Source organism: Miniopterus natalensis, chromosome 1, assembly GCF_054644295.1.
Source record: "Miniopterus natalensis isolate mMinNat1 chromosome 1, mMinNat1.hap1, whole genome shotgun sequence".
Taxonomy (NCBI): Eukaryota; Metazoa; Chordata; class Mammalia; order Chiroptera; family Miniopteridae; genus Miniopterus; species Miniopterus natalensis.
Window position 1 is genome coordinate 64,325,430 of NC_142081.1, and position 18,930 is coordinate 64,344,359.

At 36.2% G+C, this 18,930-nt stretch overlaps 1 protein-coding gene across 1 annotated transcript in view; it reads left to right on the forward strand.

The window, feature by feature from the left end:
* Window positions 1-2,219: 2,219 nt before the first annotated feature.
* The window catches only part of AQR (aquarius intron-binding spliceosomal factor), an 88,721-nt gene continuing 72,010 nt past the window's right edge, over window positions 2,220-18,930 (forward strand). Inside the window, exons 1-5 of the mRNA XM_016220406.2 lie at window positions 2,220-2,422; window positions 7,158-7,214; window positions 10,174-10,214; window positions 15,975-16,010; window positions 18,474-18,594. Coding sequence (XP_016075892.1) covers window positions 2,348-2,422; window positions 7,158-7,214; window positions 10,174-10,214; window positions 15,975-16,010; window positions 18,474-18,594 — 330 coding nt within the window. The 5' untranslated portion in view covers window positions 2,220-2,347. The remainder of the gene's footprint in view (window positions 2,423-7,157; window positions 7,215-10,173; window positions 10,215-15,974; window positions 16,011-18,473; window positions 18,595-18,930) is intronic.

Genomic DNA, 18,930 nt, shown 5'->3' on the forward strand with positions numbered 1-18,930 from the left:
AACCCTTATTGCTCATCCCTGACATCCCACAGCATGGCCTCTCCCTTTAGTTTTTCTGTGGTGTGACTATACTAGAAATATTGTCCCTGCTATTTTTGCTTATCGAAATTTTATCTACTTCAAAAGTCATCACAAAAGCTATTTATAAAATCTTATTTTACCTCTCTCGTTTTACAGACTATATTTGTAAATAAATGTCAATAGATTTTATTATATATTCAAAATCTGTTGCATCTAAAATCGTGATCATGCAAATTTTCATCTCTAGTTCTATCAACAAACTATATGATAGCGTGTAGATGGAAAAAAGGACTCCATGTTTAATTTCCAAAGCTACAGACACTTTTTTGTTTTTTTCTTTCACAGCTTCTTATTTTCAGACAGGTTATAGATGTTATGAAATTCAAAAATTAAAAATGCTATAAATGTAACATAAGCCTTCCCTCACTCTCGTTCCCCCCTCCAGACGCTCCTCCCTAGAGGTAGTGTTACCAGTTTCTTGCCTGTATTCATCCAGGGAAAGTTTACCAGGGATCCATGTTTGCTTACGTATGGATTTGGGAACAGTAGAGTCGTGCATTCAAACTCAATAATAAGAAAACAAGCAATCCAATTTAAAAATGGGCAAAAAGCTAGAATGGAGGCTTCCCCAAAGAACACGTATGGATGGCAAATAAGCACATAAATAGAGTCTCAACATCATTAGTCATTAGGAAAATACAAATTAAAGCCACAATGAGATATAAATGTCTAAAATATAAAAGACTGACCTTACTAAGTGATGATGAGGAAGAGAAGGGACTGAAATTCTCAGCTATTACCAGTGTGAATGTAAAATGATTACTACTACTTTGGAAAACTGGCAGTTTCTTTAAAAGTCAAACATACACCTACCACATGACCCAGCCATTTCACTCTTAGGTATTTACTTAAGAGAAAGGAAAATGTATGTTTATATTAAGACACATATATAGCCCAGCCAGGCGTGGCTCAGCTGTTGATCTTCGACCTAGGATCCAGGAGATCAGGGTTTGATTCCCAGTCAGGGCACACGCCCTGGTTGCAGGCTGCACCTGATCAATGACTCTCATCATTGATGTTTCTCTCTCTCTCTCCCCCCCACTCTTTTCCTCTTTCTGAAATCAATAAAGGTATGTTAAAAAAAAAAGACACACACACATATATATATACATATATATATATATATATATGTATATATATATAATATACAAATGCTCATAGCAGCTTTATAATAGTCAAGAACTGACTATAGTCAAGAATAAGAATTTAGCCCGGCCGGGCGTGGCTCAGCGGTTGAGCGTCAACCTGGGATCCAGGTGATCAGGGTTCGATTCCCGGTCAGGGCACATGCCCGGGTTGCGGGCTAAAGCCGATCAATGACTCTCTCACCAATGATGTTTCTATCTCCTTCTCTCCCTCTCCTTTCCTCTCTCTGAGATCAATATAGATATATTTAATAAAAAAAAAAAGAATAAGAATTTAAATATTCATCTAGAGATGAGTAGGTTAACAAACTGCCGTATGTCTGTTAAATAGAATGCTACTCAGTAATAAAAAGAAATAAAATTACTAATACATGCATCGACATGGATGAATGTTAAAATCATGTTGAGTGAAAAAAGAAAGAAAAAAGTACATACTCTATTATTTATATAAAAATCTATAAAAAGTAAACTAATCTATTCAAATATAGTGACAGCAGAGATCAGCGATTGCTTGAGGGTGGGTGGAAACTTATAAGGGCATTAGCTGTGTTTATTATCATGACATTGGTGATGCTTTCACGGATGTGTCTAAAAGCGGATCAAATTTTACTCTAAATAAATACGTGCAGTTCATTGTATGTCAACTTACGTCTCCAGGAGTCTGTTGAAAACAGTTAAAACCAAGCCCCGCATTCCTGGTGTGTTTTTATTTTGTTTTTTCCCCCTACTGCTTGTTGTAGGGTTGAAAGAAACTTTAAGCCTCCCCTCCCGCAACCATGCCCAGAGGAAACCCTTCCAGAACACCCGCTCCTCGCGGAGACCTCAACCCTGCAGCTGGGTGTCTTCTCCGAGCTTCCCGCTAGGGGGAGCGCGCGGAGGAGGTCGAAGCCTCGCCTCTCTAGCTCCGATCCAACACTTGCATAGACTTCCGCCTCGGGCCGTACCGCTTCCGGGGGAATGTATGGGCCGCCGTACGCGTTCCCTACGGGCCGGTGAAGGCTGAGGGTATCCGGGCCGCGGGGCTCTTGCTCCGCGTGGTTAGGCACCCGCAGCCGCCTCGGGTTCTCTGCTGCTCGGAGAGGTCCTTTCTTTTTCCACTGGAGCGGACGGAGAGTGCTGCCATGGCGGCTCCTGCTCAGCCCAAGAAAATCGTGGCCCCTACGGTGTCCCAGATCAACGCGGAGTTCGTGACCCAGGTGCGAGGGAGCGAGTCCGGGGTGTGTGTGTGTGTGAGGGGCGAGGACGCGCCGGTGCCGGGGATGTCATGGGGAAAGAGGCCTTCCTGCACCGAGGAGTGCACAGCCCAGGGAAGACAGATGTAAAAAGAAAGCTACTGTGCGAGCTTTGCTGTAGTAGAGTCTGTCGTAGGAGGAAGGATTCCCGGGAGCAGGAACACCCCCAGGAACAGCCAGGCTTCGTAGTAGCAGAGGTGATGCTGAGCTGATGGTTAGGCTTTTTCTTTAGCCGCAGAGTAACCTGGGTTTTTGAGTGGAGTGACGAGAACCCGCTCCAAATAGATGCACCCGTAAGAAGGGCAATTCTGCGGTCTGAGAGCGTTTGTTTAGGACCTGTTTACTGTATCGCATTGTGAACCACACGGCTGGCTTCGAGTTAGGGAAGCACAGTCCTGTAGCCCCTGGCATATTGTTAATCCATATTGGATAAGAGGGCAATCAGCTCGATGCAGAAGTTGTTACCCCATCTGCTTCCTGGTCCCTGTCTCAGCGGATTTGCTAGGGCAGAAGCCTTGGAGTCATTTTGAGCCCCCCCCCGCTTTTCCCTCGACCCCACATGTCTACATTCTGAATAGCCTCTTACCTTCGCCGCGCCTCGCTACCTTAAGCCAGGTTGCCATTGATTCCTGCCTCTACCTAAGCATCCTAACCTGTCTTTTCTTTCCTCTTGCTCTCCTCCAGTCCATCCTTCACATTGCTGGCGTGGTGATTTTACACAAATGCAAATCCGATCATATTATTTACCTTCTTCAGATCTTTAAAGGGTTCTAAAGTGCCCTTAGGATAATGACCCAAATGTTCAGAGTGTTGTGTGATCTGGCCTGTGCTGGTATATCCAGCTTCCTTTCGCTTTCCTCTCCCCTTTTAACTCTGCTTTAGCCATACTGAAGCGCATTTATTTGAATGTGCTTTGCAGTCTTTAACCTCCTGGCCTTTCAACATTGTTCCCTCTACTTGGAACCCTCATTTCCACCCCTCCTTCCTTTATATGGTTAATTCGCTATCGTTTGTCTTCATCGCTTTGGAGAGGCATTTCCTGACAGTTTAGATTAGATCTTTCATTTTTCATATGCCTGTATTTTTGTGGTAAAAGTCATTTATTAGTTTCCTTCTCTCACGGAGCTTATATTTTAGAGGGATGAGCCTGACAAATGAACAGTATAGTTTCAGACAGTGAGTGATAAGTGCTATCAGGAAAATTAAACAAGATGCGACAGGGACTGGGGTGAGGTATGAAAGGCAGTCAGGAAAGTCCTTTCTGAGGTGATTTTTGAGCTAAGACCTAAATGGGGGGGAAAAAAAAGAGCCAGTTTTGGGAAGAGCAGAAAAAAAGTCCAGGTAATAGCAAGTGCAAATGGTCTTACCCAGTGAAGGTAAAGAAAGCCAGGATAGTGAACATAGAAGTAAGAGGGAGAATGGTATGAGATGAAGACAGAGAGTATGTAGGGATCAGATCATATACAGTTTTGGAGGCTGAGGTACAAGGTTTGAATTTTATTCTAAATACAGATTTTAATTGCAATCCAGTGAATAATTTTTTAGAAAGATCACTGTGGCTAATGTGTGACATTAATTAATTGAATGAGGGTAAGAGAGCAAAAGTAGTGATAGGGTTGGTTACCTTTTAGTCCAGGTAAGAGATGGTGGTTGCCTCTACTTCTAAAAGTTGAAGGAGACTGGAAACTAGAGGCACTAGGATTTGATGAAGCTTGATTGTGGAGGGACGGAAGAAAAGACAAACTGAACAAAGTTTGAACAATTGGGTGAATGATTTGGTCATTTACTGTGATAGGAAAGACTGGGGAAAGAGAAAGTTTAGTGGGGAATGTCAAGATTTCTATTTTGGCAATGGTAAGTATGAGGTGCCTGCAGACATTAAATTGAAAATGTTGAGAAGGCTGTGGAATGTGAGTCTAGAGCACGTTGGCAAGATCTGGGTTTGAATATAAATGTGGAAGTTATTCACTCAAGATGGTATTTAAAACTGTAGGGTTGACTGAGATGTCCTACAGAATTTTGTTTGTAATAATATTTATTGTATCCTGCTTTAGATTGTGGGAGCTGAGGGCTAGGCATTATGTCTGTTTTTACTCCCCTTGTACTGCCAGCACCTAGCATTGTATTAGGACACATTGTGTGATGGCTATGTATTTGCTGAAAGAATGAGGGAGTGGATTAATGAATAAACATACCAGGGCAGTAAGGTGTAGTGGGAGGAATGAACATTCTCAGCAAACTTGGGCCATATGATAGCAAACATTAATGCTTAATATTTGACAGATAACCGTTTTGGGCTCCTTAGTCTGTAAAGATGAATCACATGTGATCCTTGTCTTCAGGGAGTTCACAGTCCGTGGATGGAGATTTTAAAACACCTTGCTGACCAGTCATGAAATAACTGGTGTCTGCAATTGCATTAATTTAAGTAACTTTAAGGTCTGAAAGCAATGTAGAGTCTTAAGAGAGTGGAAAAGTAGCCGGCCGAACGGGCGAATTCTGGCTCGAAATAGCCGGTCAGCAAGGTGTTTAAGACGCTTAAAGAACTCATCGTAGTTCAGTGTGATAAATGCCAGAATAGTGATGTGATGTGAGGGAAGTGCTTTGAGAACAATGTTTAAAATGATTACATTTGTCTAAGGAAAGAATTTCCTCATTGAGAAAGTGCAATTAGAGATGGACTTTTAAACATAAATAGGAAAGTGGGGAAATAGGTTTTCTAAGTAGAGAGGACATTAGATGGTCATCTTCTTCCTTTTCCTCCCCACCCCCCAATACCTGACCAGAGGAGGTGCATTTAAATTATTATGGAGTGAATGATGAGATGTACTTTTAAGAAGATTAGATATCTGAATTTTGAGCTCACTTTTTTTATGCTACTGTATTTTTACTTCCTTTTTGTCTTACAGTAAGATTTATTTTGAACCATCAGCACTGTCATAGCTATACTAAGCTGGAGAATGGGAAGAATTTCTATTTTACATGAGACCGGAGAATATGGGGGATGGCAGTATATTTGTGGAGGTGGAGGTGTCTGAGAGGTCACAGATTAGACCCCAAGGAAAAGGAGAAGCTCAGAAAAAAGACACATGACAGAAGCTTAATAAATGCTTGCTAGAGCTTTAATGAGGTAGAAATGTACAGTAAGCAGTTTGGATCAGAAGATAGGATTTACATATTTATTTGTAAGTCCCTGAATCCAAGAAAACAGATCAGATTCAGTTCTCTCTCTTTTTTTTTTTTTAAAAAAATCTCCTTATTGATTTCAGAGAGAGGAAGGGAGAGGGAAAGAGAAACGTCAATGATGAGAGTCATTGATCATCTGCCTCCTGCACGCCCCCTACTGGGGATCAAGCCCGAAACCCGGCAAATAGAACCATGATCTCCTGGATCATAGGTTGATGCTCAACCCCTGAGCCGTGCCAGCGGGGCCAGATTCAGTTCTCTTAATGGTGTGATGTTAGGAAAAGAAGGCTGAGTTTTGGGATGCCCATAGGGAGCAGAATGAGGAAGTGAGGATACCACAGAATAATTGGGGGTTAAGTGTTTTCTTTAGAGTTGGAGCATGGTTGATAATTTGGGAAAGTGTCCTATGAGTCGGCCATTACTGTCATGTTTTTGAGACTTCCTCAGGGCCAATGTCCTCGCTGCTTGGGAGGCCCTTTAAGTGCGTCGACCGTGATAGATACTTAGCTGTAGTAGTGAAGAAAATAAAGGTCCCATCTCTTAAGTGTTCCAACTAAGTGGGCAGGAAAGATAGATAAGCGATCAAATGGTTAATAATACAGAAAGAAGACTATATAGAGTATTTACAAAATGAAGAGAAGGAAGAATCAGTTGATTCCCATCAGGTAGAGTTGAAGAAAGCCTCATAGGAGAGGTAACATTTCAGATTTTACTCATTCGTCCATTCTTAGCTATTATTTAAGTGCCTCCAATATGACAGACACTGCATAGAACCTTTTTAGAAATACATTGAGTGTTTGTCATTGCTGGAGTTTTCTATTTTTCAAGAGATTGTAGCGTAGATTCTTTTTTAAAAAACAGTATCTCAATAAGACCAGGTTGTTTCTTGAATATTGTACAGTCCGTCTAAGTATCTGGAGACATTGTATATATGTGTGTAAAATTCACAATTTCCAGGTAAAACACAATCTACTGAAATATATCCTACCAACTCTTATTCTCTGTAATAATCCACTGATAGACTACAGTTTTTTAAGGTTTTGTTCAGGTGTGTATGGGTGTGTACTAATCATTTAAAGGTTTATAAGTCAACATTCCTGAAGATTTGATTCTGGTTTTTAGTACTGGCTCAGCTGTTAACTAATGGTAATATTGGACAGCTCACTTAATCTTTCTAGGCCTGGCTTTCCCTTTCTCTATACTGAAGATGTTTGACTATGGTTATTAACTTTGCTCTGTTATTTCCCTATGGGTGGTTAAAAAGTATGTTATTTTTTAAAAATTACAATGGCAGGTTGCAGTGCAGAGCTTTAATGGCATGTAGTGGGTTGTGGCAAAGGATGTGAACTAGCCTGCAAGCCCATATAAGTCCCCTTAGAAGGTAGAATTACTCTGTCCCCCAGGGTCAGTAGTGCCCAGTTAAGAAACAGCTTGTCACTGAATGATCTCAGTCTTTTAGCTCTTACAATGGTATCAATCTGTGATTTACTGTTTATACTGTTTACTTTTGCAGTTAGCATGTAAATATTGGGCTCCTCATATCAAGAAAAAATCACCTTTTGATATAAAGGTAAGTGTTTTTGGTTTGCAACATACTTTTTGAATAGGTATGCTCTTTTGTATCTCTTTTTAAAAGCTAATTCAACCAAAGCTTCCAGAATTTTTTAAAAAGTTAAAACTACAGTTTTCTAATTGTCAAACTAATAATTATTTATTTTAGGAAATTTGGAAAATATAGAAGGACATAAAGAAAATAAAAAGCACTACTCAGAGATAATCTCTATCATTTTGTTAAATTTCCTTTAAGCTTTTTAAAAAAAAGTATGTGAATTTTCCTGTTTAAGATTCTTAGATTTTTAATTTATCATTATTATAAATGGCAATGTAATGAAAATCTTTGTAAATATACAGAAATGTTCCTATAATTTTTTGCCAGTTTATTTAGAACAGAATCTATTGTTTTCTCTCTTATTTTTAGGTTGCTGAACTGAGATAAAGATCTTTAATAATGGTAGAAGAAGGAGTTGTTTAGTGTGGAAGATTAGATGACTAAGGACCAATAATAATCAATAAGAGAATGGAGTTATGGTGCAGTTGATGCAATTTAGAATGAAAGGAAAAAATTCGTAAATGTAGAATTAATTCTTGTTGAGATAGGTTCTTAAAGAGAGGTCTTTAAATGAAATAGGGCTGACATACCACATACCATTGGACAATAAAGACTTGCTTTAAGTTTTGCTGTTATAAATTGAATTGTGGTGTTTAAGGCACCCATAGTCAAACTGAACACAAAATTTCTGACATTATTTGAGTTAAATATTTTAAATATATTTTGTTTTGTCAGCCATCGCGTTTTATTCATCAGTAGGATATTAATAAACATGACATACATTAATTATTCTTAATTATCAGCAGTGTTGCTTTCTTTTATTATATGCTCTTTGTGTACATGTTCGTGTTTGTATATGTTGGGGTTCCTAGGAACATTTTTTATTAATAACAAATATCTTGATGACACTGCTAGATTGAGTTGAACCTAATTATATTTAGGTTTTTAGAAATTAAATTTATATCCAGATTGCTTTAATTAAGTAATACTTCTAGATGAACCTAACGATGCCTGTTTAGAAGAACTTTAGCTGTATTCGGTTTGGTTCAGTGGTTAGAGCGTCGGCTAGCAGACTGAAGGGTCTTGGCTTTGATTCCATCCAAGGGCACATACCTCTGTTGCAGGCTCAATCCCTGGTCCCCGTCCGGGGCGTTGGAGGCAACCAATCAATGTATCTCTTTCACATTGATGTTTCTATCTCTCTCTCCCTCCCCCTTCTACTTTCTCTGAAAGAAAAAAAAAGGGAAGAACTTTATTATAGGTTGTTATTAAAGGAAGATTATGCCCTTCGTTTCATTATATAATTTGGCTTTTGATAAAAAGAAAAGCAATAACAGAACGTTTCATATAAATAGAACAAGACTTAATTGCCTCATTGTCTCCCTCTACCACCCACATTTAACAAATATACTTTGAGCAGTTAAAAGACATTATAGTTACCATAAAATAATAATGTATTATATCATGTTAAAGCACTTCATAATTTTACGGCAGAATTTTTTTGTTTTGTTTTTTGCTATTATTGCTAGTATTACTATTACTTCTGATAACTATTGAAGGCTCACCATGTGACAGGACTTGAACTAAATTGTTTGCATGCATTTTCTTATTTACAGCAACCCCATGGGGTACTTTGTATTATTAGATCCTTTTTGTAGATTGGGAAGTAGCCTTGGAAATGGATGGTTTGAACCAGGCTTCCAACTCCAGAGCCTAAATTCTTTATTACACCATCCTGCCCATCCTAACCTAATAAGTAGAAATTCTGAGGCTTTATCATACGTATTTGGAAAACTGTGTAACAATTAACATTTGCTTCTATTATATCTTTACACTTTTAATTTACTTTCTTACTGACTTTTGAAAGCACAGTTTTACATTAGATTGAGTCTGATAATATTTATACACTCTAAAATTAAGTTTTAAAAAATATCCTGATCTTATAAACATTTATTTTCCCTAAAATAATACAAACAGATAATTTTTAAAATAAAACTTATTGGGATGACATTTGTTAATAAGATTACATAGGTTTCAAGTGTACATTTCTATAATACATGATCTGTATATTGCATTGTGTACCCACCACCCAAAGTCAAATCATCATCTGGCACCATATATTTAACCCCCTTTACCCTTTACTACTGCCCCCTTCCCTGTGGTAACTACCATACTATTGTTTGTGTCTATGAGTTCTTTTTGTTTATTTATATTCTTTGTTCATTTGTTGCTTTCTGTTTTATATCCCAAATATGAGTGAAATCATATAGTTTTTGTCTTTTTCCGTCTGACTTATTTGGTTTAGCATGATAGTTTCAAAATCTATCCATATCGTTGCAAATGGAAATATTTCATCTTTTCTTATCACTGAATAGTATTTCATTGTGTATATGTATGACTTTTTTTTTTTATTCTTCACCCAGGGATATCTTTTTATTGATTTGAAAGAGATGGAGGGCGGGGGGAGAAAAACATTGATCCTGTTGCCTCCCATATGCACCTTAATGGGGGATTGAACTTGCAACCTAGGTATGTGCCCAGCCCAGGAATCAAACCTGCAGTCTTTTTGGTCTATGGAATGACGCTCCAACCAACTAAGCCACCCAGCCAGGGCTGCGCCACATTTTTAATCCAATCATCCATCAAAGGACACTTAGGTTTGAACATATAATTTTAATAATTCTTTGTAGGGTTCTTTTTATGCAGATATGTTTTATTATTTATATTTTTTTCTGTTATCACATTTCGAGGAATGTAATGGGATTATGAGAAACCTCTTAAGTATTATTTCAATGGCAGTGATATTTGATAGCTTTCTTAAACCAAAATATTTTGTGTAATTCTCAGTAATTGAAAACTACTTAGGGTCTGAAAAAAAAGTTGTTTGATACAGTAAACATTTTTGTATTTTTAATAACAGGTCATTGAAGAAATATATGAGAAAGAGATTGTCAAATCAAGGTATGAATGAGTTTTATTTTCATAAATAGGGATTAGATGGGACTAAGTTGGATCTTATCCCAACTTCTTAACTAAATGTGATCATAATTAGATTTTTCTATTCTTTTTTGTTTTGGTCATCAGGGAAATGGTGACTATAAAAACTTTAGCTGCTAAAGAGTCATAAGGGTTTATTTTGTTTTTGAAGGAATGTGAGGGAGAGGGATTAATCTTTTAAAAAGTCTATTTAAAAAATTTTTAAAGTAAAACATACATAACAATTAAATACAAAATAATAAATACACATTTTTTACATAATGTGTAAGTATATAATAAAAAATAAAAATTATTTTGAACAGTATACAGAAGGGTGTAAGTATAAATAAATCTTCTTTTCCATCCCTTAACTTCAGTTTATTTATTTATCTATAAATATGTCCCAGTCTACTTTCACTCCAGATTTTTTTTTAACAAGAAAGATTTTATATTCTACATACCATTCGGCATCATGCCAGAAACACACACAAAACACTCACACACACGCACACACACACCAAAAACAATGTATTTTGGGTATATTTTCATATCTGCACCTCTAGATATATCTGCCTAATCCGTATTTTAAAAGGATAGTTGACTAAATATGAAGTAGAAGCATCCATGTTAGGAATGTCACAAACCTTATAAAATCTCAGATTTGATATTTTTCATGTGTTTAAGTTTTAAGAGGTAAATTTTGCTAAATAGTGTAAAGGCAAAACCATGGGAATATCAAAAAAAGAGAGTAGTAGTTTTGTTTCAGTGATTTTTTGGTAAGCCTATAGAAGTAGGCAGGGCCAAAGACCATGTTAAAGAATTTTTTTAAATTTGAAGAGTAAGGGGAAGCCTTGAAGAATTGTAAGCACCATGGTAGTATTTTTAAAGGAGAATTTGGTGGGGTAAGAGGCAGGAAATTAGTTAGGTATTATCATTGTCAGGTTCAAGATAATGATAGTATAGATTACTGTGGAAAGTTGGGTTGGAGAGGAGTTGACAGTTTGCGAGAGACGTGAGGAGATGGATGGTGGTTGGATGTGGTTAGTGGGGAAATGGGAGAAATCATTGATGACTCCAGAGTTTTTTGCTTAGGTTGCTAGGTGATTATTGATGCCATTACTGACTTTTGTTGTTGTTATTGGGGTAGGATTGAGTGTTGATCATTATGTCACTTTTGGAAATGTTTAATTTTTGCTGCTAATGAGCCATTCAGATGGAGATGTACAATAAGCAGTTGGGTATCTAGGTGTAGAGCTCAGAAGAGAGGACTGGGTTCAGCCTACTTTGTATCAACCACCTTTTCATTGCTAAGGATACAATAGTGAACATGACAGTTAAAGTCTCAACTTATGGAGCTTACCTTCTAATTTTTGCCTAGACACAAAAAAATGTACAGATATGTAATATCAACAGGTAGTAAATGCTATGAATTTAAATAAAATGTAAGAATTCAGTGACAGAGACTGCTATTTTGGATTGAATGAACAGGCAAAAATCTTCTGAAGATACAACATTTGAGCAGATATATATAACATGTGACTTGTTGGTCTGAGGCGGGTATGGATGAAATTGCCTGAGGCAACTTAACTAAAGATGATCAAGTAGATAAATTCTAGGGTCCTTTTTTTCTTATATATTAAGGATATACCAATCTGAAAATAATCTTGACCTTTCAGAACTAATTCTCTGCCTCTTTTCAGAGTAGGCTTTCAATCCAGTGGATAGTAATTGCTTGTGTTTTTGGTTTGTTTTATTTGGACCTTTGTTCCTCAAAGATAATTTTTGTATAACTAAAAGCTGCCAATGATTTTTATTTTTATTTTTTAAAATTTAAAAAAAATATATCTTTATTGATTCCAGAGAGAGGAAAGGAGAGAGAGAGAGAAAGAAACATCAATGACGAGAGAGTCATTGATCGGCTTGCCCGCAACCCAGGCATATGCCCTGACCGGGAATCAAACCCTGATCTCCTGGATCCTAGGTCGATGCTCAACCGCTGAGCTACGCCTGGCCAGGCTGCCAATGATTTTTAAATTACACAGACTTGACTACATTATTTTAATTGCTGAAAGAGGTAACTGTCATCAGCTGGGCTCATTTAGAATTATCATGGCAGTTTTAACAGCCATATTTTCATCTTGTACACATTTTAAAATATTTGAATACAAGTGAAATGATTGTATTCTGCCTGTAAGTCTAAAAGTTCAAAGAGTTAAATGCACTTTTATAACACATAAACTGTAGTGTATATTTAAAAATTTGAATGATTATTTTTTAGATCAGTGACTTGTGGAAGCTCTGTTGCTGTTACGTGCTCATAGCATCTTCATTATTGGGGAATGACTAAATGTTAGATTTATTAGCTTGTTTGTAGCCTATCAAAATAGGCAGTTTATAGCCATAAAGTACTCCTAATATTATACATTAAGATTCTTGTAATAATCATTTTTGGCACATCAACCCTATGTCCCTACGAGCCATCTGGGAATTAAATCAGTTAGTTCTTAACATTCTTATAGTACAAATGATCAGTTTTAGCATCTCAGAATTAGATCTTAAAATATCATATTGCCTATCAACCTTATAAAGTGTAGTATGTATTATACAGTTGATTCAGTTTGCTGTCCTTATCATTATCAAATTTGGCAAGCTTGTCTTAATATATTTTCATTTGATTTTATAATATTAAAAATAATTGTGACTTCTTGAGTGCTTATTATCTGCCAGATTCTACTCTGAGCACCTCGCATAGAGTAGCTTATTTATCCTTACAACAACCCTGTGATAGTCACTGTTACCCTCATTTTAAGAGTGAGGAAATGGAGGTACCAAGAGGTCAAGTAACTAGCCCAAGATGTTTCTTAGTAGTCATCGGCAGAGCCATGTATTAAATTCTTGTCTCTGACTCTATCCAATACTTTGTTTTTAAATAGGACAGGGCTCATTGCCCTTTAGGTTGCTGAACCAGCACACTTTGGCACTTTGGTATGATTATTAATCTTGTTAAAAGTTCATCCAAGTGGGTTTTATACTTAAAAAAAAGGAGAGGGGGGAGTGAGTTATAGAGTATAGAGCAATTTACTTTCGCCAGTAGTTACGTTTATTTATTTATTTATTTATTTTTAAAATATACCTTTATTGATTTCAGAGAGAGGAAGGGAGAAGGGGGAGAGAGAGAGACAGAAACATCAGTGATGCGAGAGTCGACATTGATCGGTTGGGGATTAAGCCAGCCACCTGGGCATGTGCGCTGACCGGGAATCGAACCACAATCTCCTGGGTCCTAGGTGGATGCTCAACAGCTGAGCCATGCTTGGCTGGGCGACATTTATTTCTACTTAAAATGTTTAAACCCCTTTACTATGAAATAGAACAGAAAAGGGCATAAAACAGAATTGTATAACTTTCTGAATTATTGGAATTCATAACCATCACCAAGGTAAAAAAAATAAAATAAAAAATTGTCAGCACCCCGGAAGCCCTTGCATGCTTCCTTTACCATTTTAATATGTAAGTATGCAAACATGAACACCGTAGTTTAGTTTTGCTTGTTTTTGAACTTCAAATAAATAGAATCACGTAGTATGTAATCTTTCATGGCTGGCTTCTTTTGCTCACAACTATTGTTTTTTAATCATCTTTCAATAAATCTGGAAGTAGGTAGACCAGAACTTTGTAATGTCAGGGCTCTTCTCAACTTTTAACAATTTTTTTTTAGCTTTCCCTATGTGGATGGAAAGGGGCTTCCACAGCTCCAGACCTCATGTTTTCACACAACCATAGCCCAAGAAAGGAAGCAGGGGACAGTTATAGCAGCAGCAGAAGTTCCCTTTGCATGCCCCTCTCCACGTGTTTCCTTATGAAATTTAGTGAGCGGGCTGACGTAGAGTTAATGGATACAATTTACTGTACGTAAATTACCCAACTTTAGGGGGACTTAATGAAATTCATGTTAAACCCTTGGCACAGAGTCATGCATAAAACACGCTCTCAGTAACTTTAAAAAAAAATCCCCAAATCCTTTAAATTATATTTCTCATTTTTACTTTTAATGTTTCATCCTTATCTTTAAATGTTTTCTGGCATGGTGTCTAGTCCTAGACCCATTTTAATATCTTATATGTACACCTTTAGTTAAGCTCTCCACTTTATCTGTCTCAGAGAGATTATTGGTAGAAGCATAAAACTCCAGGTTTAATGAATACCACCAGGATTACTATTTGCTTTATCTTGACCTATCAAGACAGATTTTTCACTTCTCCAGGTATCCAAAAAATAAAAATAAATGAGCCCCTCAGTCTCTTTTGTACATGAAGAAACAGTCCTAGAATGTTTAAAAGATGTTGACAAGTGCCCAGCCAGGCGTGGCTCAGTGACTGAGAATCGACCTACGATCCAGGAGATCAGGGTTTGATTTCCAGTCAGTGCACATGCCCAGGGTGTGGGCTCGATCCCCAGTGGAGAGCGTGCAGGAGGCAGCCAATTAATGATTCTCTCATCATTGATGTTTCTATTTCTCTCTCCCGCTCCCTTCCTCTCTCTCTGAAACCAATAAAGACATATTAAAAAAAAAAAAAAAAGATGTTGACAGGGTAACACAGAATCATGACTACAATATTTATCTATCTCATGAACCAGGATTTTCTTTTTTCATCAATGAGATCCTACTTGTGGCTGCAAATATGAGGCTGCAGTTATGTGCAAAGTGGGCTCTGAGTGAATTCTGCTGTCCAACATGCATTTAAAGTTAAATGCCTGCAGCTGGAGACCTAGAGGGTGTCACATAAGCTTATGTATCCTCTCAGTGGACTGGCTGGCTGTGGAAGCCAGCACCTTAGCAGTGTTCTTTGTGCTTTTGCACAGTAAAAGTCTTCATTTTTTTCTCACTAAAGTTATGTGACATTGCTTACTTAGCGAAACTAAGAGGTCAGAAATCAGTGGAATAAAATTTTGACAGGGTAATGGTCTCTTAGGGTATTATAAACTCATAACATATTTAATTTTTAAAGCTAGAGGCTGTTATCCAGTGGCAGTGTTCTGGTCTGGCTACTTTGTTTCTAATATACAAAATGATAAAGCTAAATTAGTGGACATTTGCACTTGCCTTTGGAGAGATACCCTGTAACTACATCATGGTTTATTCATATAAAATGAAATACCTCTATTTTAAAAAAAAAAGATAATAAAAAGAGGTATCTGATACTCCCTGCACAATTTTGTAATATTTTAGACTTAATGTTAAGAATTTAAGGTGATTCCCACATTTGTGATATATGTACATGTGTCTCTTGTGCTTATAGGAGGATGTGACTTCAGCAGAATGTTTCCATTTGAATAGTAAATGTAATAATGTTGGTCATTTTTTAGAAATTGAGACAGGCTAGCATTTGGCTGTTGCAGTTCAATATTATAAATATTAATGAACATTTGTGTTTTAATTAGAATGATTTAGTTGTGAATCTGTGTGTTATATCCTGGTATGTCATGGTGTTGATTATGTTTCTTACATGGGTAGGATAAGATTTCACTTGTTACTCTTGGGCAGTTTTTAAAAATAAAATAAACTACTCTGAAACAAAACACAAACCAAAAAATATAAAGGAAAATTATCAGTGCATATTTAAATACGATTATGGTGATATGTGAGTCAATATCAAAAAAAATTCCAAAATACATCTTCATTAATAACTCAAATGTTTATATTTTCTATTTAAATATTTTTATTATTTATTTTTATAATTTTAGGTTTGCCATCAGAAAGATAATGCTCTTGGAATTTAGGTGAGTTGAAAGTCTACTTTGATTAAGTTAGAGAAGACAACATGATTTAACTTTTAGCTAAATTTTATGTACATTTCTGTAAGTGGTTAAGAAAATAATTCTGAATTTTTGAAGGTTTATATTTTTTTGTGATTTGTTTATTTTGGAATGTGTATATGATAACCTTTGTTTTCAAAGATGATGCTCCATTGTCAGTATAACTTGTATGTTGAGTTGTTTCTCACTGATTAAGATAGTGTTTGCTGAGCAATTTCTGAAGCCTTCCTTGGTCCCTCTGGTCCCTAATGTGAGTAAATTGGAGTGCATTCTGTAGCCATTTTTTCCCACCCAAGCTAAGTTGTTATTACCAAGGTAGCCTTTTTCTAACTTGGCCACTTATAAATATTTCAGACTAAAGAGAATGTACAATTTTTAGAGCATGGAAGTAGATTATGTTATATTGCAACCAGGTATGGCCCATAGGCTGGAAATAAAAGCCAAAGTTGTTGCTGATGATAGTAATTTTTACCATTTATTGAATACTTGTCTTGTACTAAGGAGGCACAGTGTTAAATGTTTTACATGCAGAGCTCTCATAGCAACCCTGCAAAGTCGTATTATACTTTCCATTTTGTGGTGGAGAAAACTAAGATCATAGAGATTAAGTAATGTGTTGAAGATAAAGCATTTAGGTAATTAGCAGGGCTATCCCAGTGTCTGACACCAAAGCTCATTTTTCTGCTTCTCTACAGTACCTTGAGGTCTAGTCTGCCTCAGAGGTCAGAGTCTCTGTATTAAAAACTGCTACTCCCTACACACAGTGATTTGATCTTCACCAAAAAAGTGGCATAAAGTAGGTGTTCTTATGAATTTTACAGAGAGAAATTAAAGTTTGTTGTTGTGTATTAACTAGTAAGTCGACTACCTACTATATCCTAAGAAGTGTGTTGTTATTGAAACTTGATCTGATTTAAGGTCTAAATAACCCCAGTAAGATCTTCCTTATTTTATAGAGGAGAACACTAAGGCTAGAAATTGGACCCCCTGGCCTTTAGATTAATATGCCCTTTCCATCATATCATGCCATCTTTCAAAAAGACAGAACAAAATCAAGAGGATTCTGATCTGTAGTTAGGATTAAACCATAATTTTATGGTTCTGGCAAATATCACATACCAAGAACATTGCAGGAACTGAAGGAGAAATCAACAGAACAGATTGCAGGCACCAATGACAGTGAGCGATTTTTAATAACTGAAAAAGTGGGTGGTTACCTTTCAGGAACTTTTATGTAATTTCTGTGTGAGAATGCAGATTTTGAATAGAGCATCTGCAGAGCAGCAAAGAAAGAGTAAACACCTTAAAATCTGCTGGAGAAAAAGACAGATTACTCAAAGAGGAAGAAGGAAAACAGATTGAATGCAAAATTCTCAATTGTAATAATAGAGAAGATAATAGAGTGAGATTAGTACATAGGAAAAAAAATAACTATTAACCTAGAAAGAATTCTATAACCAGCTAAACTGTCATGAAATAAAGATTTTCCAGACACATCTCTGTTAACATACTATTGCTAACAGAAGTTCTAATGGATATAATTCAGGAAAAAGGAATTTAAACTTGTAAGAAAGGAATGAAATGAATCTTCGTGCACTTTGTGTATGAAAGAGCACTCTAACTTGAAGCCTTTTGACTATATTTTGAGTAAAATACTATTTTACGTAGTTTCCTATTTTCTTGAAAACTAAGCAAGAAGGATTGCTAAAGATAGACTCATGAAATACCAATATGAGCAGACCATTGGTGCATAGAAGTGGTAGAAAAATTATAGCTCATAGCAGAATCTAAAACACTTAACTCTGTTTGTGTGCACATGCAAGCAAACACATGTAGATGAATAAAAGGTTATGCAAGTGGAATGATTTAATGTAGGAACCAAAAATCCTGCTTTTTTTTTTTTTTTAAGTGCTTTAGAGTATAGCCTAGTACAGTAATTGATGCTTATAACTACCCTGAATAATAAGAAATGACTAAGTTAAGTTTTGGAAATCAGAAATATGTAATTTGTTCAGGAATATTTTCATTAAAGTCTTAAAATAAGAATTTTGGCATCTTGAGGGGGAAATGCCAGTTATCTTGAAAACTGACTTATGTTGAATATCTTGTAAATTAAATATTACAAAGACTCTTTTTGATTGTTAAGTATCTTTCTTAGTTTATGGAAGTCACTTGGTTTTGATAGGAGTTAGTGTTAATTTCTCTAATACATTTATCTGTGAAACTACCCATCATATCATTTTGTTTTAAAGCTGATATTTGTCAGATACTTTTATTTTTTACTCTACAAAGATACATAAGATTGCAGTAAGTAGCAGAGACCTAGATTACAGGTAAATTTGTGAAGGACTCTCGAATTATAAATACTGATATTCAAAATGTTTTCACTAACTAATGAAATATTCTATGCCTTTTCACTCTTTACAGCCAGTACCTTGAAAATTACCTCTGGATGAATTATTCTCCGGAAGTGTCCAGCAAGGCCTATTTAATGTCCATCTGTTGTATGGTGAATGAAAAGTTCAGAGAAAACGTCCCTGCATGGGAGGTATCAGATTTAAGTTACTTCATGCTCTGCTCACTTAAGCCATTACAAAGTAGCAGAAATTTTTACCGTTAATAAATAATGCTTTTAGAACAGAACTTTATCCAATAATAAAGTAAATGTTGGGGAAAATACATATGTGAAAAAATAATATTAGATTTCATTTGGTTTTAGTACTTTCTTCAGACTAATTTACTATTAATCAAAAATTATGAATGTGTTTCTGCTTTGTGCTTAAAACAAAGAATGACATGGATTATAAAGACTTTTACATCAGATAAAGTGACATTTATATTAATTAGCATAAACAGATAATGTTCAATGAGCTAAGATTGCAGT